At 41.9% G+C, this 26,885-nt stretch overlaps 4 protein-coding genes across 4 annotated transcripts in view; 2 read left to right on the top strand and 2 right to left on the bottom strand.

Moving 5' to 3' along the window:
* The first annotated feature begins 64 nt into the window (after window positions 1-64).
* Window positions 65-1,654, top strand: bap (NK3 homeobox bagpipe). Its single transcript, XM_002058408.4, has 2 exons — window positions 65-548; window positions 650-1,654. Exons 1-2 carry the CDS (start codon window positions 125-127, stop codon window positions 1,402-1,404), a joined length of 1,179 nt encoding a protein of 392 aa, XP_002058444.1. The 5' UTR covers window positions 65-124; the 3' UTR covers window positions 1,405-1,654.
* A 9,422-nt stretch (window positions 1,655-11,076) lies between these two features.
* Ugt49B2 (UDP-glycosyltransferase family 49 member B2) lies at window positions 11,077-14,114 on the bottom strand. The gene is made up of 5 exons (XM_002058407.3): window positions 14,047-14,114; window positions 13,241-13,405; window positions 13,087-13,180; window positions 12,338-13,003; window positions 11,077-11,830 (listed from the first exon to the last, which is right to left on the bottom strand). Exons 1-5 carry the CDS (start codon window positions 14,047-14,049, stop codon window positions 11,160-11,162), a joined length of 1,599 nt encoding a protein of 532 aa, XP_002058443.1. The 5' UTR covers window positions 14,050-14,114; the 3' UTR covers window positions 11,077-11,159.
* Window positions 14,115-18,465: 4,351 nt separating this feature from the next.
* The window catches only part of C15 (homeobox protein C15), a 126,998-nt gene continuing 118,578 nt past the window's right edge, over window positions 18,466-26,885 (top strand). The window contains exon 1 of the mRNA XM_070207101.1: window positions 18,466-19,044. The gene's annotated coding sequence lies outside the window, so the exon portion shown is untranslated. The remainder of the gene's footprint in view (window positions 19,045-26,885) is intronic.
* The window catches only part of lbl (ladybird late), a 29,568-nt gene continuing 24,051 nt past the window's right edge, over window positions 21,369-26,885 (bottom strand). The window contains exons 2-4 of the mRNA XM_002058406.4: window positions 22,459-22,637; window positions 21,958-22,043; window positions 21,369-21,905 (exon numbers count right to left, since the gene is read on the bottom strand). Of these exons, the coding sequence (XP_002058442.2) occupies window positions 21,695-21,905; window positions 21,958-22,043; window positions 22,459-22,637 (476 nt within the window). The 3' untranslated portion in view covers window positions 21,369-21,694. The remainder of the gene's footprint in view (window positions 21,906-21,957; window positions 22,044-22,458; window positions 22,638-26,885) is intronic.

The following is a 26,885-nucleotide window of genomic DNA, read 5'->3' as shown; positions in this document are numbered from 1 at the left end:
GGCTGGTCGGCGTTTATTTAAAGAGCGCACGGAGCGCGTCCGCAGAGCCCATTCGTGAGTCAAACGTTGAGACGCGCGGAAGCAAAAATTAATCTTAAAAAATAATCAAGTAAATTTCGACAAGATGTTAAATATGGAAAGTGCGAGTGCCGGCGCCTCGATTGCGGCCTTAAGCAAAAGCCTGACCACGCCCTTCTCCATCAATGACATACTGACGCGCAATAAGCCGCCCGCCGCGGCCGCCGCCCGCACGGATACGGACGCGGAAACGGAGCACGGCGGCGATGTGGAGCCATGCTGTCGCGATCTCAGTGTCTATAAGCTGCAGCAGACAGGCCAGCAGGCGAGCTATTTGCGTTATTATGCCGCCGCCGCGGCGCTGGATAACAACAATCAGCAAATGGCCAACTCCGGCTCCAACTCCAACTGTGCCGCCTCCTCCGCCGCGCCCGTCGATTATGTGCAGCGCAAATTGGGCTACTTTGGCGCCGCGTTGTCCGCCGCAGCCGTTCCGCTAGACATGCGACGCTGCACCAGCAACGACTCCGGTAAGTGCGAATCCGGAGTAATGGACGCCGGCCTAATGCATTCCATTAGCACGCCTTTGTTGTCACTTTTGCTAACTTTTGGGCAATTTTCTTTTATACAGACTGCGATTCGCCGCCGCCTTTGAGCAGCTCGCCCGCCTCCTGCCATGCGGGCGGCTATGGGCGTGGTGGTGGGTCGCCGCTTTGCCACGAGGATGGCCTCAATGGGGGCCCGCTCAGCCGCAAGAAGCGTTCGCGTGCCGCCTTCAGCCACGCTCAGGTTTTTGAGCTGGAGCGACGCTTTGCCCAGCAGCGGTATCTGTCCGGCCCGGAGCGCAGCGAGATGGCCAAGACGCTGCGTCTGACGGAGACGCAGGTGAAGATCTGGTTCCAGAATCGGCGCTACAAGACCAAGCGCAAGCAAATCCAGCAGCACGAGGCGGCGCTGCTCAGCGCCACGAAGCGTGTGCCCGTCCAGGTGCTTGTCCGTGAGGATGGCAGCACCGCCTACGCTCATATGACGCCCGGCGGAGCAGCCGCTGTCGCCGGTGCTTATCCGCACGGCCTGGATCCGGCGCTGCTCAACATCTACAGGCATCAGCTGCAGCTGGCCTACGGCGGATTGCCGCTGCCGCAGGTCCATTTCCCGTACTTCTATCCGCATCCAAAGGTGCCGCAGCCCATACCGCCGCCCAGCCAACAGAGCGCGCTCTCCGCCAGCTTTGTGACCGGCTCCTCGGCCTCCTCGTCGCCCGCGCGCAATCAACGCAGTCCCTGCGCCAGTCCCAGCCAGGCTCAGGTCTTGTGCCTGGAGAGCGGCGCGGAGAGCAATCATTCCGCGGCAGAGGATTGCGAGGAGAATGTGGAAATCGATTAGATGCCGTACATATTCTGGGGGCCACACTTTGGCCTTTGTGATAGCCATCGATCTTTACGTATAGCCCAGAAAGGCTGGCTCAGTTTAAGGTAGAGAGACAAAGCGAGAGAGGGAGATAGAGAAAGGGAGGGGAAGGGAGGCGGAGAAAGTTGGAGCAAGTCTCTGGCTGATAGCTTTAGTAGCTTTAAGTTTTAGTTATATATGTAAATATATTTATGTTAAACTCTTTACTTAAATAAATAAAATAATTAAACGCAATTTCAAAGTGATTTTCATTTAACTTTAATTTTTAAATATTACTTCAAGTAATTTAATTCTTGATTAGAGACTGAACATTTCCTTTGCTTGATTTAAAATAAACAAAACTTAAAATTTTACTTTATCTTGAAACTTTACTCAAATAAATAGAATAATTTAAATTGATCTTACTTTAATTTTTCAACGAAGCAAATTGATATTTGAATTTTAGGTTAAAAAAAGAATTTCTTAAAATAGGAAATTTTGTGTGGGGCTAAGAACTTTTGACCTTGGTCGCCTTTTAACAATTTTTTTTTGATTCAAGTACCTTTAAAAATTTGTCAAATATTTATTTAATATTTGAAATATTATATTTGAAATATTTATGTTTGAAATAAAATAAATGGCAATCGTGATTGAATGAGTTGATTGATTGATTGAGTGAATGCTTATTTTGACAAAAGATTGGGGATTCTCGTAAAGCAAGTTCGTTTAAATAAAGATAATATTTTAAAACTCTTCTTAAAGCGATTCGATTAAGTCTTAGATGGGAATGCATAAGATTTAATATTTTTGTATATCAGCAAATTGTTTGGACTTTAAGTGTACCCAGATATTTATTTATATATTTATTTCAAAGAGCTGAAACTAGATGATAAGTGAATATCAGCAAATGCTGCCAGGGCCTTAGGCTTTAGCTCTTTTTAGCTAAAAAATTAATAAATGAATTAAATTTATGTGCATCACAATCAATTGACCTAAACTGGTTTATTATAGCATGACCGCATTTCCCAATTGAGCTACGTTTTGGCTTTTCGAACTCAACTTCACAAATGACAGGCAGATTGAGCAGAAAGTGCCTCAAGATTCGTTACGCTGAAGTGGGCCATGCGTGTGGGCTGAATCTTGCAAAAAAAAAAAATATATATATATATATATGCAAGATTATAAATGATGATGATGATGAGGACGGGCACTCAATGTCGGCATAGAAGTGCTTCAATGTGTCAGGCCCAGACACGGGCGCACAGTCTCTGACCCACAAATGTCTGGACTTTTGGCACAGATCGCCGGGCGGGCAGACCAGGACAGGACATGCCGAGGTCCTTAGGCGCACAGCTGGCGGCCGACGACAACAAGGACACGGCTCAAGTGTTCCATGTTTATAAACAAACAAATGGGACAAAATGTGCGACAAAGTCGTCCAAAACGAATGAAAACAATTGCATGATCGGAAGCACTTTAGCCTCTGACCAGGCTGCACGGCAACAACTTGGCTCGAATTACAAATTGTCTATCGAATTTTCCGAATTTTTCACCCAGCAACCCCTTCGCCTAGTCGCCCCTCACAGTTTGTCCAAGTGGAGCAACTGTGTAAACAACTGGCGATCTTTGAATCTCTTTGGAGATCTCTGGCCCATCTCTCCTCGTTCATGTCTGGCCGCAATTTTCTAGCTAAAAGCCCACGCCAAGAGCTGACAAATTTGGGACACTAAAAATCAATTGACATTTGTAATTACTTGTGTCAATAAGTGTGGCGGCGTCTGCGCCCAAATACATAGCTGCGGGGCGCCCGATCCGACCCTGTTGCCATAATTCAGTTTTCGCGCCAGCACAGGAAGTGCTCTAGAAACGATGAAAACAAAAAAAACTAGTCAGGCTATCCGACTAACAGATGCCCTAAATTAAGCAACAAGCTGCCTTCTTCCTTCCTTTGTTTGGAAAATGTATTCTTGACGATCTTCGGCCTTTATGGTCCGATCTAATTATCAGTGCCAAGGAAGTACCTTAAAGAATTAATTCCCGCATTTGGATAAATACCCACACGGACACCTACATATTAGGAGATACTCTGAATCCAGCGCCGAACTTTTGATGGGTGATATCCATTCTTTATTAAATTCGGTCTTTACAGTCCGATCTAACAAAAGTATGTATGGCACTTTACAGAGCCAAGAATGTATCTTGAAAAAAGTGATTCGCGATATTCGTTTTTTTTTACTATTTATGGGGCATGCATTCTTCTAAGAAAAGTTTGTATATACTCGAGCTGAAGGATGTAAATGTGTAAATGTGTAAATGGGAAAAACTTTTCAAACCAATAAATAAATACTACACGAGAGCCAGCATACCGCTTTTTGTGTGCTTAGCTCCAATTACTTTTGAATTTTGTTTGATAACCCATTTTCGAAAATCGATATTTAACGATATTTTCTAAATGAGCTGAGATATTGAGACAGACTTTTAACTCTTGCGGGAATTCATGGAGAAAAATAAATATTTAAAAGTTCAAGATTTCAGCTCTTGTACTTTACGAGATCGAAGTGAAGATCGAGAAGATCGCAGATTTCATATACTTTTAAGCATTGATGCTTTCTTCTGCCAGCTCCATTCTATTGTACAAACATAGAAACCCTCTTAAACCCTTTTTAATAGGTATAAAATATATAATAATTTGGATAAATTGCAGCGGCGAGCAGAACCAGAACTAGGCTCTACTCTTCTCTAGAATTTTTATGCTTACTAGCTGGGAATGTGCGAGGTAGCCTGGAATGTTGCACGGTTGCGCTGCATGTGGCATGTCAGTTGCATGACTTTAGTTTGCCGGAGGATGCCTTCAACCACCCGCACGTCTGTCTTTGTGCTGCCTGTTAATTTGTTTATATTGAGCGCCGTTAAAGGATTTGTTTAGGCAGCGCCCTTTTTTTTTTTTTTTTTCTTTTTATGACATTGTCAGCGGCAGCTACTTGAGAGCACAAGCCTTTCAAGAGGCCGCCCCTTTGGTTAGAAGCATTGACTAATAAAACGATTTAGTTACTCTAACTATTTATTACGGATGGGCCAGGACTAAGGTCAACTAGTTGCGGTCACATACGGCGTATGCGCAATCTTTTAACCTGTCGCTTGTCGTCGGGTAAATGTTGTGTAAACAAAAGCGACTTTGATTATTTTCTGGGCTATTTGCTTAAACATATTTTGGGGCCTGCATTCTTAAGCGGCCATTGAGAGTGCATTTAATGGCAAATGTTGCCGTTGCACAAATAAAAAGCAACAACAAACCGAACTGGCCCGATCGGACAGATTAAAGTATAAACAAAATGCACTTGCGACGCCGGCGGAAAAACTGTTCACTTATTTTACAAATTGGAAAATTGTAAAATGCATTTTCCTCAGTTTCCCCAGACCCGGGCCGAGCGTCGAGCGTTTTGGCCCATTTGCATGCACTTTGCTTTAGCGTTTCTTAGCGTTTCTTGTCTCATCGTTCACTTGCCCCCTGCCCCTTGCCCCTTGCCCCGTTGCCGCTTGCCCCGCTGGCTGCTGTTGCGTCTGTTGCACACATGTGCGCCAGCCATAAAAGGAGCGTCAGCCTCATGAGGCTCATCATCGAGAATGGGAATGGGAATGGGCATGGGATTGAGGATGAGGATGAGGCGTTTGCACCGACTGACACTTCGATTTGCAGCTAACGTGTTATTGTTCTTCTTCTTGTTGTTATTGTTGTTGTTGTTGCACGTGTTGCGCGTAGGCGGGCTTGTTTATGCAACAGCCAAACTTCTTGGTAGAAATAACTCTACGACAAATTCATCAAGCGAGCGCTAGCCGTGGATAACTCATGCCCTTTCCCAGAATGGGTTGCTCTGACTTCTAACAGCATTTCACATGTTCAAAAATAAGAGTTGAAATAGATCTTAGATGCGTCCTATTAGACCAGGCTAATCTACGTAAGTGTAGGCTAGTCTTAATCGAACATTATGGTTATATTATTATTTAAATGAATGTGAATAAATAAAGCTATCAAGACTTTATCGAAAAGTTCAATGTCATGTAAATGCCCTGAAAATATGGGAAGAGTTGCAGGATCTTCAACCTCTTCAAGTGTCAGGCTAAGAGAAGAAGTAACCCGAACGAAGCAAGTCAGAGCTGCTTACAGGGTATCTTCTAGTCGAACATTCAAGAGTGCTCTTGCACTCTGACTTGTTGTGTTATTGAAGTTGTACTCTTGGTTTTATGGGATCGACGACCACGGAGCGACAGACCGACAGACAGAGAGAAAGACAGACAGAAGGAGTTCAGATCGGATCAGGGCTAACTACATTGCCTAATTGCCCGGCTAAAGGGGGGAAGCACGTCGGAATGAGTAAATTAAATCTTACGCCCCCGAAAAATGCCGTAAACAAACAGGAAGAAAAAAGCACCAACAAGAGAGAAGGGTCATATTCGGCATGCCGAAGATTTAATGCCCTTATATTTAAGAATTACAGGGGAAATATTTAAAGCCGAGTATGGTTAAGATATCTTAAAAATAAAAAAATGTTTCATACACGAACCTACTCTTCGCCCGATCGTTCCCATGGCAGCTATATGGAATTTTGGTCCGATGTTGATAGAATGTTGCAAATATATGTGGAGCATAGTAAAACTAATGCATGCCGCGTTTGGTGAAGATACATTAATCAACGAAAAAGTTTTTCATTTAAGCACCTGCTTTTCGAATAATCGTTCCTCTGACAGCTATATGATATATCGGCCCGATCTACCCGATTTTGACATATGTGCTGCTTTAAAACTGAGAGAATATCTCGCATTGAAACAAACAGAATGACGCAAGGGAGGACAGTAGAAGGGACGGACAGACGGACTGACATGGCTATAACAATTCGGCTGCTTATACTGATCAAGAATATATATGCTTTATGGGTTCGGAGATGTCTCCATTTATACGCTACACATTGCGAGACAAAATAATAATACCCTCTGCAAGGGTATTAAAAAACAAAGAAGTATAGAAAAATGATGCGCTGTGTGCTATTTATGTTTATTTTGTTTTGAAAATTGTGCGTTTAATTTATAGTTAATTGTTTTTCAGCATTTCATTAACCAACCAGAACTGAGTCGCAACCCGTTGACTGTGTGCGGTCCCCAAAAAAATTCATGGGAAGCCGACCCACACACACACACACACACGGGCACACAACCACACAACCACACACACACATTGACACACGCAGCAATTGTTGTCGATGATGATGCTATTTGCGCAAGTTGTTGATGGTATTGCACCCACACCCACACACACATACACACACACAGACACACATACATGCGCCGCCTCCAGGCTGGCCAGTGTATTATAACGGCACTCGGCCAAACAAAATGGCCACCCACCTCAAAAAGAACTCAACCTCAGCGCAGCTGTTGAAATCTTTGCGTAATGTGGCAACACCCACCCCAAACCACCCCACCCTCCCCTGACGAGGCACTCGCTTGCTTATTTGGCTTGAAATAAAAAAGGCATTTAAATGATTTTTTCGGTTTTGGTAGAAATTGAAATGATAAATGTTTTGGTTTTTGTGATTTTGTTTATTGTTCAAATTTCGCCTAAAAAAAAAAAGAAAAGAAACTCAATTCAAATTTTACCGCATGTATAAAACGAATCTTTTATAGGCGGCCATTCAAATCGGCAAATGCCTTCGAGTTGTTGTCGTTGTTGTTGTTGTTGTTGTTGTTGTTTTGCGAGCTGTTTAGATAAAAATTTGTGGTGTAGCACACACATGTGTGTGCCAACTTAATTAGCATTTTTTAATGGAGCTGCCGACTCGTAACGCCCGACAATTAAAGACGCCCAAAGACATGGGCCCCCAAATCGGATTTCAATGGAAGTGCGCGTGAGTTTGCGTTGCGCAATGGCTTTTCAATGGCTTTTTACTGGCTTTTCGTGGACTTATCAGCTGCCAGAGCGCCAAAGCACTTGAAGAAGAACTCGCTATCAATTGATCTTTTTAGCTAAGAAAATTTGTATTTTCCGCCAACTGATTTGGCGCTGGAAAACTACATAAATAAAAAACATATTCAACATTTTATTCTAAACACTTGCCATGCATCAGTTTTCCTTCGACTCAAAAGATTTGTTATTGTTCTTTAGGAATCTCTCCAGCTTTGTGCAGACACCTTTGGGGCACTTTGCAGGCTGTTTTTGTTTTGTTTTTATATATTTATTTGGAAAATCATAAAAAAGCAAAGCGCTTAAAGTCTGTTGAAGTGTTCATTGCTTAGCGTAAACAACATTATATGGACCATCGGGTACAGTGAAGCCAAGCTATATGCAAAAGCTGAGAGAACAAGCAAATCTTTCGAATGTAGAAACTATTTCATACTGTGCAAAGCCAAGTTTCCGAACCTAAGGGCGTGGCATATTAGTGCATACAGCCAAGCTTTTATTACGAGCTGCAATATTATTGTTGTACTCATAATTCTAATTTATTTCTTGAAACATTTACACAGTCATGTGCACAGGAAGCTAATTGGAATCTTGGCACATGAATTAACACAAATTTGATGCTGTGCATAAATCAACTAAGCCTGAGCAGCAGCTGCTTCTTCTTCTTCTTGTGCTCGGCTTCTTGCTCTCGGCCTGGTTGGCATCTTCTTAACGCTTCGTTAGTTCCTTGGGCTAAGTAAGGAGCGCAAATTACGATTCAAATGAATTCCGCCCACTTTTTCATAGTGTCATTTCTTTATATATATATATATATTTTTTTTCATAATCATTAAACAGTCTTTTTTTTCCTTGTGCCTGCCAATGGCCACACCCAGTGCTGCGGCTCCCTTCCCCCCCCCCCCCCCCCCCTGCATTAGCCATTAGCAGCAATTTTCAATTTCCTTTCTGATGAAGCACATGGCAAGAGAGCAAATTACATGGCACACAGCACAAGTTGAGACATTCCCATTTTATTTTGAATTTTTTTTTTCTGTTGCCCTCATCATCATCCTGGTCGCACGTACGCAATTGTCCTGAAAAAGAAGATTTTCTTACAATTTCCACACAGAGCTTGGGCGACGGCGCAAATGAACGGCCATTATGTGGATCTCAAGTGAAAGCAGGGTCTGAAGTGAATTTGTAACGAGCCGAACCCGTCGAAACTGTCGACGGCCAACTCAGTCAGTGCGTTGCCGTGAGTTATCCTTGCCGACAGCAAAGGACATGCTTCAATTGAATAAGAAGAAAATTACACTTAAACGCTGCGGCGTGTCGCCAAGAAAGAGAGAGAGGGAGAGAGAGAAGGGGGGGGGGGGGTGGTGTGGTGGTGACAAGAGAGGGGGTTAGAGCTATTATGTCCCGGACTGGTCAGCATTTGTTGGCTGCCTTTGATTGAATTCCATTCATCAAAGGCCAACAGAATTTCACGCTCAAACTAAGCAAGTTAACTTGTTGACTTCCTTCAAGAACCCAGTTAAGTTGGCCTTAAGATATTTACATGACAAAGAGGATAAACGCGCTTCCTTAAAAGTTAACATTTCCTTTTGTATACATTTCTACCTAAAGTTCAACAAGCAGAGCATTGCGAAACACTGGCATATCCAGAATACTTATTTAATTGATATGGAAAATATATATAATATATATAGAAAATAAATTCAATTATCAGAAACCTGTTTCTACATACTCTTATAAGTTAGTTTTTATGTTTACTTTTTTTTAAGGTTTTATTTATTTTATATTTATATATATGTATTATAATAAGAGGGTATATATAAAGGCTAACACTGTAAGACGGATGAACTAAAAGCAATAATTCTTCTGAAATATGAAAGAAAAGTTGGGGAATTTCTTGCGCCTGAATTTTCTAAATATTATTACAAAATTAACGCTTGTTAGTTGTTCTTTATATTTCGAAAGTTTGTAAAGAATGCTTTGAAAGATAGAAATTACTCCTAAAATTGCTGAAAAATGTCCTGAAATTGGTGTTGCCAGAAAATGGAAGAGCTAAAGGCAAACAGAGAGATTGTAGCTTATAATCATCCCAATTAAGGCAAGAAGAATGGAGGCATCCATATTTATACTAAATTTCCCTTGATTTTTAGTAAGAATCGGAGTACCTAATTGCCAGTCACTCAGCTCGCAAATGTACTTTGAAAAATGCCCAACAACAACTCAATGAACTTCGCCTCACACTTTAATGTCAGGAGCAACAATTTCCCCCAACATTTCCCTTAACATTTCCCCCAACAAACGTGTTGTTTATAGCGCCAGCAGAAATTCCGTTCAGCGACAAATAAGTCCCAAATGAAGTTTATTTGCTCAAGCCGTTGACAGACACACACACACACTCACACACACTCAAACACACACGCACACAGCTCTATTCACAGCACGCATACGCACTGAGCGCCAGCTGCATTAACATATCATTTGCCTAGGCCAATGTGAGTGCGTGTGTGTGTGTGTGTGTGTGTGTGTTGGTGTGTCTTCGTATCCGTGTTTTCAGTTTGTCTGTTTATCTGTGCTTTTGTTTACAATAAAGCGTAATCATGTGTTACTAATACCAATAATAAAGCCAATGGGCAATCTAACCCTAACGGCACATGAACTCTCTCTCCCTCTCTCTCTCTCTCTCTCTCTCTATCTCTTGCGCCAGGGCATTGCTAGGGGCAAGGGGAGCAAAGGGCTCAAGGGAAATTTGGAAACTGTGAAGGCTGGCGTCGCAGCCACTTCAGTGTCAGTTCGTGCATGCATAATGAGCTGCAGAGGCGGCTGCTCCAAGCGAGGGGGGCGGGGGGGTCGCACTCGCCTCAAGTGCACTTGTCATGGCGAGGGATGGGGGAAAGGGGGTAGGCAGGAAGCAACTGTCTTTTGGCAAACTTTGTTTATATTATTATGATAAATATTGTAAATGCATTAAAAAACTTGCTCAGTGCCGCCTTTATATATATATATATATATATATATATATATATAGTTGTTGATTTGGTAAGCCCGCACTTAGGCAAAAACTCTATGAGGCAATCAAATTCCAAAGATGTTGAAATCCATTTGAGATGATGATGAATCTGATCTTTAATGAGTTTAGAGATCTTAGATTTATATATATCAAAATCTTTTCGGGCAGAGGAGAGCTTTGCGCCTTTTGCTCAATTTCTTAAGAGCACTTGGCCTGGCACTCTGGCGCCTTAAGTTGAATTTCTCTATAGGCATGCCATATACATATATATTTCTGATTCATTAAATACTTAAGTAGTCGACTCAAGTGCCAAAGCTTAAGTGTTGCGCTTTATTATTGCAAAAACACAAAAAATATGAAATACACGTAAAGAACAAAGGCCAACCATACTTAAGCATATGGTTGAGTAATGTATTCGATATACATATGTATCTATATATAACTGTGTGTCCTGATTGACCGACTGACTGATTGATTGACTCACTGATTGATGGCCAATGTACAATACAATCCGATCTATGTGACTTTTCATTAACAATGTCTTTTCACGCGTCTCGTCAGATCCACCCCCACGAGTGGAAAATGCAAGACTAAGCCGAACGATTTCAATATCATAAATTCTTGTTTCGCTAACAACATGAAATTTATCTTTAACTCATTCCATAGAGCTTTTATGTTATCTGTTATTTAAGACCAATTTGAAAACAGGGAAAACTTCAGGTAAACCACTCCCCATCAAGTAGGGCAACTCAAAATCTATTTGGCATCTTCCATTTATTCAAACATTCCTCTGTTTTTTTAATTAATTTTCGCCTTCCTCTTGGGCTGCTTTTGAGATTTGCGTAAGATGCGGCATAAAATCCAAATGGGCAGCACAATTATGGCCACAACTGTGGCCACAAATATGGCAATCACATCGAGCAGGTAGAACTGATACCAGGTCAGATCCAGGCCAGCTGAAACCATGTGCGGTGCACCTTGATGCTCGATGACGTAGTCGATCCAGAACATGGCCGTGTCCATGGCGCCGAGCGGCCGATCCCGGAAGATGCGAGACGCACGTTTCATGGTCTCCCGATACTTGGGATTCTCGAGCAGTTCCAGCAGCGAGGAGCGCAGCTGCTCAGTGGAAATCGTGCGATAATCCAGGCCAAGAGCATAGCCATCGGCCTTGCCCTGGTGGATGTTAAAGTGCTGGTCACAATAGACGGGCATGCCCAGCACGGGCACGCCATAATGCAGCGCCTCCTGCAGCCCGAAGAGTCCGCCATGGGCAATGAAGACCTTCACGTTGGGATGTGCCAATATGTCACCCTGTGGCATCCACTTCTGTATCATGACATTGGCGGGCAGATTGGGAAAGCTGTCGTCCTCGAATTTCCACAGCACGCGCTGCTTCAGACTGCCAAAGGCGTCCAAGAAGATCTTCAACTTCTCGGGCGGCAGATCCGCGCTGCGCACCTGTGTACCTGGCGAGGATAATGTTTAGATAATAAATGAACGAGGGTGAAGAGTTATGTATAGAATATCAAATACTAAACACTCTTGCGGCTAAAATATGTTTAACTTCCGATATGCCTATATAATGGGAAATTCTAGGAGAGAGTGGAAGAGATTTAACTTATGCTTTAGGATTCCTTTAAGAAATTTAAGACTCGTTCATGATATGATTACTGAATGAGACGGAAGATATATCTATAGATTGTCGAATATTAAATACCCTTGCGGATAAAATATATATAGAAACTCAAATTATGCAAGATCCTAGAGGAGAATGGATCAGATTTTGATCGTTTGTTTAGTTTCCTTTATCTTGAAGAAAAAATGTTCTATCGTCTTAATATTATATATAGATTCGATCTGAACGAGTGCAAGTTGCTTTTAAAACAAGAAATACTCAAACTCGGATACTGATCAAGTCTACACATTTATCATTTAGTTTTGCAAATAAATAAATAAAAATATTCAATATTTACCCAAACTAAAGTAAATGGCGCCATGTGTTGCCTCGTCGAGGAACTTTTGCAAATGTTGCGGCAGAGGCTTGGGCGGCAGAATGTGCAGTCCGCCGACGGATATTTGGTTGAAGGAAATGGGTCTGGGTGCCTCCAGGGGCATATAGTTGTTCATGAGGATGGCGGAGATGTTGCGCTCCAGCTGCTTCGTTGTGGGCACCACATCGAGCAGCTTGGCAAAGTGCTTTCTGAGCACCTCATCATGGGCGGGATAATAGAGGAAACGGCGCATCAGATGCTCCGTGCCGCAGATGAACACGTTGAGCAGCCGCTCCGACAAGCTCATGCGATTGGTGAAGGTCATGAAGCCATGCGGACTATACGACCAGGGCGTAATGATGCCCACCAGCTCGCTGAAGTAGTTCGTGTTGCCGAACGTGGAGACCGTGATGACGGGTATCTGATACAGATGACCCAGTATCAAGGCGCCCTCATTGTAGAACTGCTCGGCCAAAAGCAGATCGTACTGGCCCACCTTATGCTCGGCATTGATCAGAGCCTGAATCTCGGGCTGCTCAAAGGCAAAGTCCGTGCTATGCACGCCCATCACCTGCAGCATACGCAGGAATTTCAGGCTAGACACATCCGCCATATCCAAAATTATTTCTCTGTTCGACATTTGCTTTACTGCGAATAAATATATATAGATATATATTAATCTATCTATTATTTATTAAATTATATCTATTTTGTGTCTGTTATCGACTCACTATCTGTCCACATATCGTATTGTGGCAGCACAATTTCCTTATAATTAGCTCCCAGGTTCTCTTTGGCCAGTGAAAAAGGCGTGATAAAAGTCACCTACAACAGAAAGTGTTAATCAAGTGAATATTTAAATCAGTTTCTGTTTTCAATTTCAACCTCATGTCCGCGCTTGACCAGTTCCCTGATGATCGAGTTTGTCATCATAAAATGACTTTTGCCGGGAAGGAAAAACGCAGCCAGAATTCGTGAACCAGCCGTAAAGTGTATTTCCTGAAGGGCCAATAGACTCAGCAGCATAAAATGAAGCGCCCATCTTAAATTCTGGAATTAAAAGAAAATAAAATGAAATAAAAGTAGTTGGAAGAATTGAACACGGTTCTTGATAAAGAAAAAACGAATCAAAAATCGATATTTATTGATTTAAGAGGAATTTGAATTTCGAACTTAAAGTAAACATTATTGATATATCAAATCTGGTCTAGCTCTTAAAGTTATCGATAACTAAATGAAACTTAAATGTAAACTTAATTTATTCAAATTTTGTCTTTGAGATCTGTAAGAACTTCAGACGGATAGAAGACAGGTTAGACAGATCAAAATGGCTTGATCGATATTTATTAATATCACTCGAATTTGTGTGAATTTATCAATAACTCCATTCAGACTAGCCCACAAATTTCTCGATAACTCATATTAAACTTTATTCTTATGTCAAATAATTCCAGTGTGCAATAGGTTCTTACTGACAGATAGACGTCTGGTGGTCTAAAATGATTTGTCGTTTCGAGCTAGTATATAAATTATTTATGGGCGTGACAAGGCTGCTTCTGCCTCTTGTTGGCAACTAATTTTCTAACTTATTTTCAGTACTTGACCCATAATTAATCAGTTAACATTGCTCATGAAGGGTTAATCGATAAGAACGGCATGCACGCGTTCAAAGCGTGATCCAAAATACATACCATTTCGCAATCTCCCGTGCTGGAAGTGGTTCGAACTGTGCCTCGAGCTGTGGCTATGCTAGAACTGAAATTCAATAGATCTCTGTGTATTACACGTTTAATATATTCCCATATTTGCCGGCTGAGCTGATAACCTGGTAAACAAAACTTTCAAGAGAGAGAGAGAGAGAGAGATTAGATTGAGGCGAACGTTCTCTTAATTTGATAAGAAATCGAAGGTCTATTAAAGAGCTAAAGAGTATTTAAGAGGTGTGTTCAATGTACGTTAGACATATATCTGTATATGTATACAAGAGACTTCGTCATGGAGGAATATTTATATATTTGCCTACCTGTCTACTTCCATCAAATTAAAAACCTTTATATCTCGTAGCATTTTCTTAATTTTCAGTATATCAAATCTTTAAAGTGCCAGCTTTAAGTACGGAAATTTTTACTAAAATCAGCAAAAAAAAACATGAAAGTTGTATGAGAATAAATTGTACAGAGGTGAGGCATGCAAATGTTTCTTACAGTTTTTACAGGGTATTCCCCAGCCGCGCACTCTCTGTCTATTTGGTTGGCTCAGCTTTTCTTTGCATTAGTTTTTTATGAACTTCCCAGACAAATTAGGCGAAACGTTAGGAAATCGTAAATTAATCATAGCCATTTGTCTAAATCAAATATTTGTTTGCCGGTTGCTGTAAAAAGTTGCCACCCACAAACAGGGGCAGGGGCAGGGGGCGAAGGAAGGGGCGCGGAATGGGGCAGGGGGCAGGACTCTGCCCTCAACTGGAAATGTTCCATGTACACGTACTTGCTTTACGAAGCGCTTAGTTCGCGGCTGATGCACTTAGAGAAACAGTCGAGCAATTTGTTAGGCGCGAAAGTGTTTAAATTGGGAATGATATTTTTATTTCAAGAACTCGTTTTAATCTAAAAATGTGGAATACTTAAAAATACAGTTTAGTTTAATACTAAAATGAAATGTACTTAAATATTTTAGTAATATTTTCTAATAGCGTTTTTTTTCGAAATTTTGGTAATGATTATGATTATGTTAATAGAGATATTTTTTGCAATAATGTATATTTTCGAAAACAATTTTGATTGCTTGAGGGAAATCATTTTTTTAAGTGTACTTTATTTGAGTAATGCTTACATTAAGTATGTAAATTCTTTTAATAAGTATATATTACTTAATCATATGCATATTGAAAAATAAATTCTTATGTTTAGATCTTGATAGGAATATTCGATATCAATATTGCATCTCAAATTTTGAAATGAAATTTATACAAAACCGTTGCGTTTTTTTTTCTAAGTGTATTGGCATGTATATGAGGTACATATTTTTAAAATGCAATAAAACTCAACGCGCCAATTTGTAGGCAATTAAATTTTATTTTCGTGTAGGAATTTTGATTTGGCGGCGATTCAAAATCGCGACTCTGACGTCCGGGTTCCGATAGAATTCAAATTGCCAATGATCATTAGACAAATGATAATCATTGGTCTAATGATGATCGGTTGCCATTGGGCTTATTGTTGTTTACACTGCAATATTTGTTGTTCTTCGCCCATTCGGCTGCAGATCTTCGTACTGTATTGGTCTTTAGCTGGATCTTTTATTTGTTGCCACATGCCGGGCGAATGATACTTTGTTTATTGGCACGAATTGGCCAAAATAAATGGCGTACGGAATTTTGTTGCGGTAAATCATTTGATTAGGCAGAACCTTGAGCTGGAGCAGCTCAAGTGGCATCCAGTGCACAATTCTAAATCCGCAATCATTGCAATTGATCTCCAACCCAATCTTCAGATTGGCCGCAAAATGCAGCCATAAATTCCGAGCCAAGTGTTCCATCAAATTGAGGCTTTTAAGCCTCCAGGCTGAAGTGGCATTCGGACTGGGCCAACAAATGCGCAATTAGCCGCTATTACATTAATAATACGCGTACTTGTCCATGCCATAATACCATAATACCACAATAATTGAAACTATTTGGTAAGCGGCAAATGGAAAATGGAAAATCGGAAAATAGAAACGAAATCAAATGAAATGAAAAGCGCACATTGGCCAAAGTGAATTGCTGGCCACTTAAGAGCTTCAACGTAACAAGAACAGAGAACTGGCCCACCGCTCACTCTCCCACTGCCTCCCCCTAGGTCTCTCGCTGACCTTCAGCCGCAATCGCAGTGTTCGCCTTGGTCAAATCTTGCAATCTTGATCCGGATCATTATGGGGGCATTGGCAATTTTTGCAGCCTCTTCCAGCTGGACTTCTGTCTGTGTCTTCTAAGAGGTAAAAAGTATTGGGTATTGTTGCAGCTTCCTTCATATGTACCTCTGCCTTGGCCTTTTGTGGGATACGTCTCGTGCGTCATAAAGACTCCATATTCTCTTACACATGCAGCACAGTTGGGGATCTGGATCATGGATCATGGATCTGAGCCTGGGCTAGGACAGAATCCGTTGAGTCGAAATTTCCAACGGAATTATGCAGCAACAGCCGCCAAAAGTTTGTTCTAGTTAGCCCAAGGCGTCTAGACTTCCCATTCCGACCCGCTTGAACCCGATATCTGGTGGCAAGCAATTGGAAACCGTCGACATGGTGGCATGGTCGCGCGACCCGCTAACTGATCATCTAATCATGCGTGTGGCTTTGTTTACAAGTCACGCCTGCGCCGCCGGCTACTTGTCGCCCAGACAGGACACGGCCTTCGCACTTGAGTGTGTCGGCAGCAGGTCCTGAAATATGTGTGAACCTTTGGCCCAGTCGAGCCTTGGCCTCGGCTCAGCTCAAGTGGCCTTGTGGCAGACACCAATTGCTTCAATATTTTGACCAGTTTGTCAAGTGCCTGCCCTGCCCCATGAAAGGTAGCCCTAATTGGTGGTCAACTGTCTGCCGGTTGCCGCCAGGACTTGTCTAGACAACTGTTCCGGGCCTCGGTAAGTTGTTTGTTTATTTATTTGTTTTGATTTGCGCCACGGGACACGGCGGTTGGCCACAATTGCGACACATTGGCCAATGACAACGTCTGTCGCCCCTAAGTGGCAACGCTGGCCACGGCGCGACGGAGGCGCATCCTCCGCATCCAACTGGCCACACGGACCACACAAGTCAAGATGAGAATTTAAGCTTACATTTACAATTAATAAAAAATTATAGATAAATAGAAATTGAAATAAAATAAAAATAAATAAAAAATGTTTATGTTATGAATATATATTCTTGATCAGGGGATAGGCAGTAAGTACATATATCGGAATCGTTTGCTTTCATAGAAACTATCGGATAATAATGGGTTTTTGTTTATAAGAATTTCCCTCATCCCCATATTAAAATATGTACTTAATCTTATTGATATTGGAGCTCTATTAAATATATATATAGCATATATGTATGCAAAAATGGAAAATACCCATTGAGTAATAAATAGATTTAATAAATAGTAATATTTTTGATATTTTAATCAATGGCCGATGTCTTAGGTAAACAATTTCTCTTTTCGCTGTTTACACATCTTTTTCTTTTAATCCCGTCTTACATATATTTGTATGTATGTGTATGCACAGCAGGCTGCGGCTGCACCAGAGCTGTGGTCAGTATGACGGTTGGAAGGGGCTATTCAAATGTTCACAGCGCGCACGCCACTGATCGCAACCCTTTTGATCCCGTTAACTTAACTATGCATTTTTGCGCATTTTGTGCCTGTGTGTTCCCTCAATTGTTGTTGTATGTGTGCGAGTGTCCGCTGAGCGCAGGTAGAAGAAGCTCAATGAGGGAAATTAGTCTGTGCGCGCATCGCCTGTTTGTCGGTCGCATTGTCTACGCGTACGATTAATGTCGGGCTCTAATATAGCTAAATCAAGCAAATTTAGTTAAACGTGCTTAGCTCGTGCTGTGTAAGTGTGTGTAGACTGTCAAATATTAATTTGTTAACCGTCGCCATTGCATTAAGCGATAAAAAAGGCGTTTAATTTATGATGCCGAAGTTTTTCACTGAACGCAAATTGGCGCGCAATTTACCATAAGCCGCATGCAGAGAGAGACGGAGAGAGAGAGTGCGCGAGAGTAATTAGAAGCTTGTCTTGAATGGAGAAGCGTGCGCTTGTATAACTATGTATATATGCTTATGTTTATTTACCGCAATTACATTGTGGTATTTATCTTACATTTGATAACCTTGCAGAGAGTCTAATTATTTCCCCACGTAATGTGTAACGTAGGCGTCTCTTCTCCCACTAAGCATATATTGCCTTGTTCGGCATCAACTGTTATATAAATCTATGTCAGAATTCATGTTTAAAAGGTGTCCTCAAATATCCTATATAGACATAGGTCCAAATTTCCCACCTCCATGTATGAGAAAGTAGACAATACTTAAGGTATGCTGATTTTACTGTGTCTAATAATTTCGAAGACTGCTGTTGACACATCTTTGATATTTTAATTCCGTTTTACATTTGTTTGTATGTGTATGTATGTATGTATGCACAGTTGGCTGCGTCTGCACCAGAGCTGTGGTTGTTATGGGGAAGGGCAGGGGTTATTCAAGCGTCTACTGCGCGTACGCCACTGATCGCAACACTTTTGATCCCGTTTCTTTAACTATGCATCGACGCAAATCCTCTCACCATGCTCTCCGTTTTTGTTGTATTAGTGCAATTGCCTGCTGAGCCTCGGGACGAGCTCAATACGGCGAATTAGTCTGTGCGCGCTTCGCCTATTAATCGGTCGCATTGTTTACGCGTGGTGTATTTAATGTCGTGTTCTAACAGGGTTAAATTAACGAATTTTTTTTAAGTGTGATAAGTTTGTGATGTGTATGTGTGTGTAAATTGTCAACGATTAATCTGTTACCCGCCGCCATTTAACCATAAAATAAGTGTTTAATTTCTGATGACGCGCCTTTGCTCTGAATGCAAATTGGCGCGCAATTCAAGAGAGGAGAGAGAAAGAGAGAGAGAGAGAGAGGGAAATCGCGAGAGTAATTTGAAGCTTTTCTTGAATGGGTAAGCGTGCTTTTGTTTTAATATGTATGTATATATTTATTTACCGTAATTAACTGGAATACATTTTGGTATTTATCTCCTCTCTTTTTTATTACCTTGGGGAGGGTATAATTGTTTTTTCACGTAACATGTAACGCATGGAACCACACGTTCATGAACAATATGAACTAACTGAACCAGTTCCGACCCGACATTGACTCGTTCAATTGAACATATTTGGGAATGCAGCGACAAAAACAGCTCCAATCAAAACCATATTTCAAACAAGCAAAGCGCACAGCAATAACAAACAATGCCGCGCGGAGGCAACCGCGACGAGGCACAAATTTAATGCACTCTCCAGTCGAGTCGGTTAATTTCCCGTCAGTGTCCCGGCTGCCACATCGTACTCTTTTGCAGCCCCATCAGGTGTTGCGGCGGCGTTGACTTTGTGGGTCGCCTCCCGCACTCTACCCCTGCCCACCCCTCCTGCCCTCTATTAGAAGCGCAAATTGTTTATGCTACTTTGTGAGCAATAAAAGCGCAAAAGGCAGGGCAGGACAGACGCGGAACCAGGCCATGTGGGTGGTCGCTATGTTGCCCCAGCCAAAGGCTGTGCCCCTGCCCCTGCCTCTGCCCCTCCCCTCTGCCCCTTTCCACGCCCTCTTCTATGTAAATGTCCGCGAGTGCTAATCACCGGCAACTCTTCAAAGTCACTCGTGTGGAATTAATCGGCGTATTGTATTGTATTTGTGCAACAGGATGTTGCAAGGATTGCGTCTCACAAATCCCTGTGGGAGCTGAATCATAATTGAATTGATTTCTGGTGAAAGCGGCCACTTGTAAGTGTCGGGGGACTGGGAGCTAGGCTGGGACCTTAATTTGACTTAATTGTGTCATTACGAGGCGCGTATCTCTGTGCTCCGAAAAGGCCTGGGAAAAGTGCGCCGCACTCAGCTCAAGTGCGACTTTGAGCACATTAACGATGATCTTGGATAGCTCTGTATTCGGTTGCAGTTTGTTGACCTTTTGATAAACCATTCGACTGGGAACTTTGCCCTCAACATCATATTGTGATTCCGTTTCGATTCGCTTTGTTGTTTCTAGGTGCATCTATTTATTTACACTTGTCAATAAAATCGACATAATTTGCATTTTGATTTGCGCCTCAGATCAACAGGCTATGAAAACAAATCATTTCTCATTTCGCAAATTTGCCAATCGCATATTTACGTCTTCATAATTTGCACTCAGTTTTCAGTTTTACGATTTTATGTGCGATTTGCCGACTTCTTCGATTGAGATCTATTTTTATGGGCCTGCAGGGCCCCCAAAAGATGTGAGGAGCTGTTTATGTCTGAGTTAAGGTGGATTCAGGCAAATTCTATAATTTAACTGTTTTATAAAACACACTTAAAATTTAAAATCAAATATTAAGCTTTTTATTTTATATTTATATTTTATTTCAAATAATATTTAAAAATAGTTTCATTTTAAATATTCAAATTCAAACGTCATTTGAGCATAAGCTTTTGGTTTGAGTCCAGGCTGTGTAACGCTGCGTAAAGTTTGAGTGTGGTGTGCGTCTAGGCTTTCGCACTATTTGGTGTGTAACTGTACTAGTTGCTGTCAAGCAGTCCACTACACTGCTTAGCGTAAGCAGTGCAAGCTATTGGCCCTGCTTTATGAACTAGTTCTGGCGGAATCACACCCCTGTATTTTTGGTCACTGTTGAATGGAACCAGTGTTTAGCTAGGACGCCAACCAATTGTTGGACGCACTGCTTGTTGCATTATTGTAATTCAAGCAGTTAATATGCATTGTATGGTAGACTTATGTCATACATGTGGCATGAGTTACTTTTTACATGGCAGCATCAGGGCAGAGCTTACAATTTATATGACAGCAGCATATTAGAGTTTTTGCCTATATGCCAACAGATCGTGTCATATATATATGACAGCTTATTACATCCAGTCACAAGTTAACATTTATACGGGTATAACAGATCATAATATTATTTGCACATGGCAGCAGTTAGCCAAGATTTTCATTTAAAGATGCCATACTTATATGCCAGATGTCATACAGCATTAGGTCACATCTTAATTTGGATAAAAGCTATGCAGCTACTTGTGAATCCTTCCTTTTAAATGTCAACAGCATGGCATACACCGTGCCGTGGCATACAGCATCATATTTATATGGCAGCAGCTGGCAGCTGCGTAAATCGGGCAGTGCCCGTTTTTGACTGTTTAAATTAATGAGGTTTCACTGTACTCTATTACGAGAGAGAGAGAGAGAGAGAGAGAGAGAGAGAGAGACAGCAGCTAAAAGTCGGTGAGTCGTTAATCTAAATGCTAAGATTTATTTTAGATTGCAAAAACTTAAATTATGAACCGTGACATACTCCACATACTCTACATTCGGCTAGCACAGTAAACACTCTTGAGTGACGGACGTGCATAATTATTACAGCTATTTAGACACGAATCACAAGCAGCTAATACGAAATTGAATACTCTAAAATTAGGAAAATGATTAAAAGAAAATGTTTCCATTTGCTTTGCTTTCTTTTTCTTCTTTTGTTTCTCCTCCTTTTTTTTTTTTGGCAAATTAGAAGTCGCGCGTTTTGTTTGTGTTTCAGTTAGAAATTGGGCTAATCTTGAAGTTAATGCGGATTGTTGCTGTTGCCCGCCTCCGTCGGGGGCGAGGGGTAGAGCAGCTTGCCGTCCGAGTAGCGCATCAGGGTCATCATCTTGAGCATGCGCAGCTCCTCCTTGTCCCGACTGGACCCGGTCGGAGCCTGCTGATGGGAATGGGGATGATGGTGGTGGCTACTGCTCGGCCGGCATCGCGTGCGATCTGCTGACTGGTCGGGTCTTTAAAATACTCAAGTCATTAACATTCTCTAAAAAGCTTTTGTTCGCTGACAATTGTTTCACGCTCTGCACGTCCTTCTTCAGCTCCTCCATGTCGCGCTTCAGCTTGGCGCGTCGATTCTGGAACCATGTGATCACCTGTGGGTGCGAAAAGGTTAGAAAGTTCCAAAAAAAAACGACAACTCGACTACACTCGGAGAAATTCTTGACTTGCTGATAATAAAGGCAAAATGCGCTATATTGAGTGCAGAAAATTTAAATTTATATAAATGAAGAATTTTCTTCTTTTCGACTTGAAAAATTCCAAAATTAAGAAATTTCTTCTAAGCTTAAGAAATTGAAATGTTCTCTGAAAATGTTTTCGATTTGTGTTTCAAGACATCGCAGAGTTAAAATATTCCAAAATAAAGATTTTTTTTCTCATAAGTTGAAATCTCAGAAATTTGATGAAGAATTTTCCTCTCAGCTCTCAAAATTTGTTAATCTACTCCGACCAAGTACACTAATCGTTTCTCTGAGTGTATTTGAGAGCGTATTGCATTTTAATACTCACCTGCGCATTGGAGAGACCCAAACCGGCGGCAATCTCATCGCGATCCGCTGGCGACAGATATTTCTGATAGAGAAATCGTTTCTCCAGCTCAAAGATCTGTTGATTCGTAAATGCGGTGCGCGATTTGCGCTTCTTCTTTGGATTCGATCTCGTGGCAAAGATGTTCAGCGTGGCGGGATCTGTAATAGAATGCCATAAATAACGATTACAACTGTCGAACTGTCGCACTGAAGAACTGTCAAAGCTGGGCAACAAAAGAGGCTCGAAATCTCTGATCTGATGCCTCCATAAAAAAATGTGGCTCTATTAAGTTTTCCGGCTTTCCTTGGGGCCACTTTCCACACAAAACGCGCACTAGTTAAAACAATTTCGAATGGAAACGCTCATAAAATAGAAGAGTGTGTGGAATTTGCTTTGTTTTATATTTATATAGACACAACGCTTGGATGTTGGCCGATCGTCAAGTTTTTATGGCCCCGGCCACAGTTTGGGGCTTGTTTTCTTAAGCGCTTCGATTGGCATTTGATTCGGTTTTGATTCAGTTTTGATTGCCGGCATTTGTTTTGTTAGCATGTTTAAAGGTAATACGCACGCTGATTGATTTTTTCTTGGGTCGGAAACCATATTGAGCATTGTTTATTTACCCGAAATTTGTATCTTTCATTGATGCCCATCAATTTGTGCAGACATGGCCTGAATTGCGCTTGAAATAGCAGCGGAAATGGCGGGTAGGAAATGCTCGGCGAGTCTCTCGGGGCAATGGCAGCTGGTTGCGCGGCTTTTAACCCCCAAAAGTTGTTGTTAAACATGAGGAACAATTAACAAATTGAGATGCGCCGCGATCCCTCAGCAGTCACAAGCAACAAGCACCAAGGACGAAGGACTACGAGTCGATCAAGGGGTTGTTTTTGCGGTTTTTCTTTTTCTTTTTTGGGGCTGTGTTTAACCCAGAGCCATTTTGACACCCTTGTGATGTGTTTATTCTTAAGTCCATTTATCTAGACCGGTCCGAAACGCCCTTCTCTAGTCGAGCTGCAGGCCAAGGGTAGCACGCGCATTATCATTTAGGTAAAACAACATTTGTATATAAAACGATAATGCATGGAAAGTCACGTAATTATATTCAGATAGTTCCAAGATATAGAGGTATTCCAGGAAATTCCAACGGCAAGTGTGGACAAATCGCGAAACCTATGCCCATATGTATGGATATATAGTTATAGATGTCGACATAGATAGGAAGAGATGTAATTTGAAATGTTCATCAATCTAGCTGTGTCGAGCTTATGTAAGTGACATTATTATGTGGCAGCTGTTTGCCGTCCAAGGCTCAATCGATGCGCTGTAATAAATTCGAATTTGCCAAAAAAAAAAAATCCCCGCTAGTTGCCAATTAAACTTTGGCCAAAAAAGTGCGCCCCTCCTTCAGTTTTGTTGTGTGTAACATGTGTGCCACGCCTCTCATTAGAGTTACATTTCGTAGGTGTGTGTGTGTGTGCGCGAGTGTTTGTGTGTTTTTTGGCCATTTGTTGCGCTTTATTAATTATGAAGCCAGCACTGGGGCTGGCCAAGTCGTGCTCCCAGTCACCCAGTCCAGTCGCAGTTGCACAACGAGCCGAGGCTCATTCAAATTGGCCAAATGAATTATGGCCTGCGCCCACAAAAGAGCGAGGGCATGGGGGGTGTGGGGCGGGGGGGCGGGGCAGTGACATGTGCAGAACAAACAATGTCATCAGCATAACTAATCAGAATGACAGGCGACTGAGCGGGAGAGCGGGAGAGAGAGAGAGCGGCAGGGAGAGGGAGTGGGGTGTGCTAGGCAAAAGCTAAGGAGCTGCTGCCGTTTGGGCCAAAATAAGCATAAGTTATGCCCACTGGCCAACAGCGTGGCTAATTGAGAAAACAAACTAAACAAGACAGACAAGAAATACGCTCCAAGCCGAACTTTAAATACCCTTACGCAGAGCGGTATGCACACAAATAAATGCATAAGATGAGAATTCGTTTAGAGCTATATTCCAATTGCTAAATATGGCCTTTTCTTTTGTTAACAGTAACAGCAGCTAAGCTTGAACTGGCCACTTCTCTTTTGTAGGTTCGACGCTCAGACAGTAGAGCCTGAAGCGCACAATTTAACTCTGCTTTACTTTTGATGCTTTTAGTAAATTAGCTGTCCAGCTTTCGAGTCTGGACAAACTCTTGTCTATGGAATCCACACAGCTATTTTTCTCTATATCCATGTATATCTAGCTATATCTATATATATCCAAGTATATGTATATCTATTTATATTCATCTATTTAAGTCCATCTATATCTATCGATATCCACTTATATCTCTGTCTAAATCTCTATCTAATCTCTTTTCAAATGCGCGCCACATTTTGTCATAATTTGAATATGCCCTATTCAAGAGCATAATGACGCATTGTCCTCAGAATACGGGCTTGGTTCTTCTAGTCCTCCATTTCCAGCTCCAACTGACACACGCATGGGTTATCCATATATATAACATATATATATATATGTACAGTTGTATATATATATATATGTGTGCTTGTGTGTGCGTGCCTTATCGCCAGATCAAAACTGGGCTCGCTTCTGGGCCTAATGGCGTTGGCGTTAGGTAATTAGGTAAATTAAGTAGCTGCACACAAATGAAAGGCAATTCATTAAACGTGACTGCAGCGAGTATTATTGTGGCGTGTAAGCAGGGGGCGCACTGTACAGGTCTCACAACTGCTCAAAAGATAAACCCAGACTCGGCTGAGCATCTCAAATGTGTCAAATGTGGAATGAAAAGCAAAACCAGAAGCAATTATGTTAATTAAGAGAAAAGAAGAGAGAGTGAGCGAGAGAAAGAGAGATTGGGAGGAGGAAACGTTTCAATTAAAGCCAACTGGAGATCAATCAGGCATCAGCTATCAGCTGCAATCAGGCCGCCGGCTGCGACAGGCCTAATAAAGTGCAGGGCACCTAATCCGCAGCTAAAAGCCTCGAGGAGCTCGATCAAGCTGGCCAAGATGTGTATCGGCTAGGAAAAGTGTTTTCATCAGCACAAGGTGCTCGTTTCACACGCTCGTCAAATGTGCCGCAGAGATTGTAAGATGAGCTGCGCTACCTAACACCCAGATTAGAGATGGGCATGGATCGCGTTTTTCTGGGCACGAGGCGCACGATTTCCAAAGTAATAGAACTTGTTCCAGGAACATGAATAAATATAATAAAGTTTAATAAATAAAGCATATTGCGAAGTTTCTATGAACTTAACTTCATTTTAAATGAAAAACCTTTTCATATTACACAAATAAACTGCTTGAAAAATAAAAAAATAAAATGTCATTGGACTTAGCTCAGTCGTGCCTTATTTTCAAGTTATCTTTTTTGTTCAAAAATCAATTTGCATTAATTATTTGCCAGCGTAGTCAAAACCTTTTGACCCTAATATACTTTTTCCGTGCGTGCGTAAAATAAAAAGCTTCGTGTTCGTGTTGGGCCGATCACGACTCGCGTCCATCTCTAGTCCAGATATATAGATACAGCAGGAGCATGACTTGAGGAATGTGTTGTGTGTGTGTGTGTGTGTCGGCAACGGAAGACTCAATTAGAAGCCGCTTGTGGGGATTTATGAGCACCAGGAATTTCACATTTTTTGGGTTAGCCTGGCTAAATACCTGCCAATAGCTTTATAAGTTTGCCGCCGCCCGGCTGGCCGAGGGCAGAAATTATGACAAACCGTCGACCTTCGAAATGCAAAAGAGCCGCGCTTGCGAGCAGCGACAAAGAGTTTTGCTAAAAGCGTTAATTACATCCCCCAGACCCCCACAGACCCCGGCCCGGGCCCTTTTACTGGGACTGGGACTCGGAGTCGGGTCCCAGAGCCCGGAGCCCGGAGCTGCAGAGCGGACCACAAATTGCGTTGTCCAGAAGCTCGAAAGCGTAATCAAAAACTAATTTTAATCCTGTTTGGGGCCACGCTGATGAGGGATCAGATTAATGCGACGCACTCACTCAGCAGCAGCAGAGGGTGGATGGAGGGGGGGGGGAGTGGTACGGGGGGAGACGAAGTTGAAGAGGAAAACAGAGGCGAACAGAACGATCGGCGATCGCTTTAGCGGTAGGTCCACGTTAATTTATTCTAAATGGCTTTTTGAAAATCTCAGAAACAACACAAGAAATTTACTTATGACGTTCGCAGCGCAGTTGCGATTCCAACAGCTAAAATGTGCTTGAGTCTGGACTGGATAATACCCTGTAAAATGCGGAGCATATGACAATATGCATATATGCTTGCATATACAATGTGATCTTTACCCCGTAACAGTTCTGTATCACTCGTTCTTAAATAACTTCTCTGTTTATAAGCCTATCGCTAGGAAATTTTTAGAGCATAAAGATGTGACCTGCTAATCTTAATCTAAACTTTTT

Source organism: Drosophila virilis, chromosome 2, assembly GCF_030788295.1.
Source record: "Drosophila virilis strain 15010-1051.87 chromosome 2, Dvir_AGI_RSII-ME, whole genome shotgun sequence".
In the NCBI taxonomy this organism is placed as follows: domain Eukaryota; kingdom Metazoa; phylum Arthropoda; class Insecta; order Diptera; family Drosophilidae; genus Drosophila; species Drosophila virilis.
The sequence above is the reverse complement of the archived record's forward strand: the minus strand, read 5'-3'. Positions and strand labels throughout refer to the sequence as shown.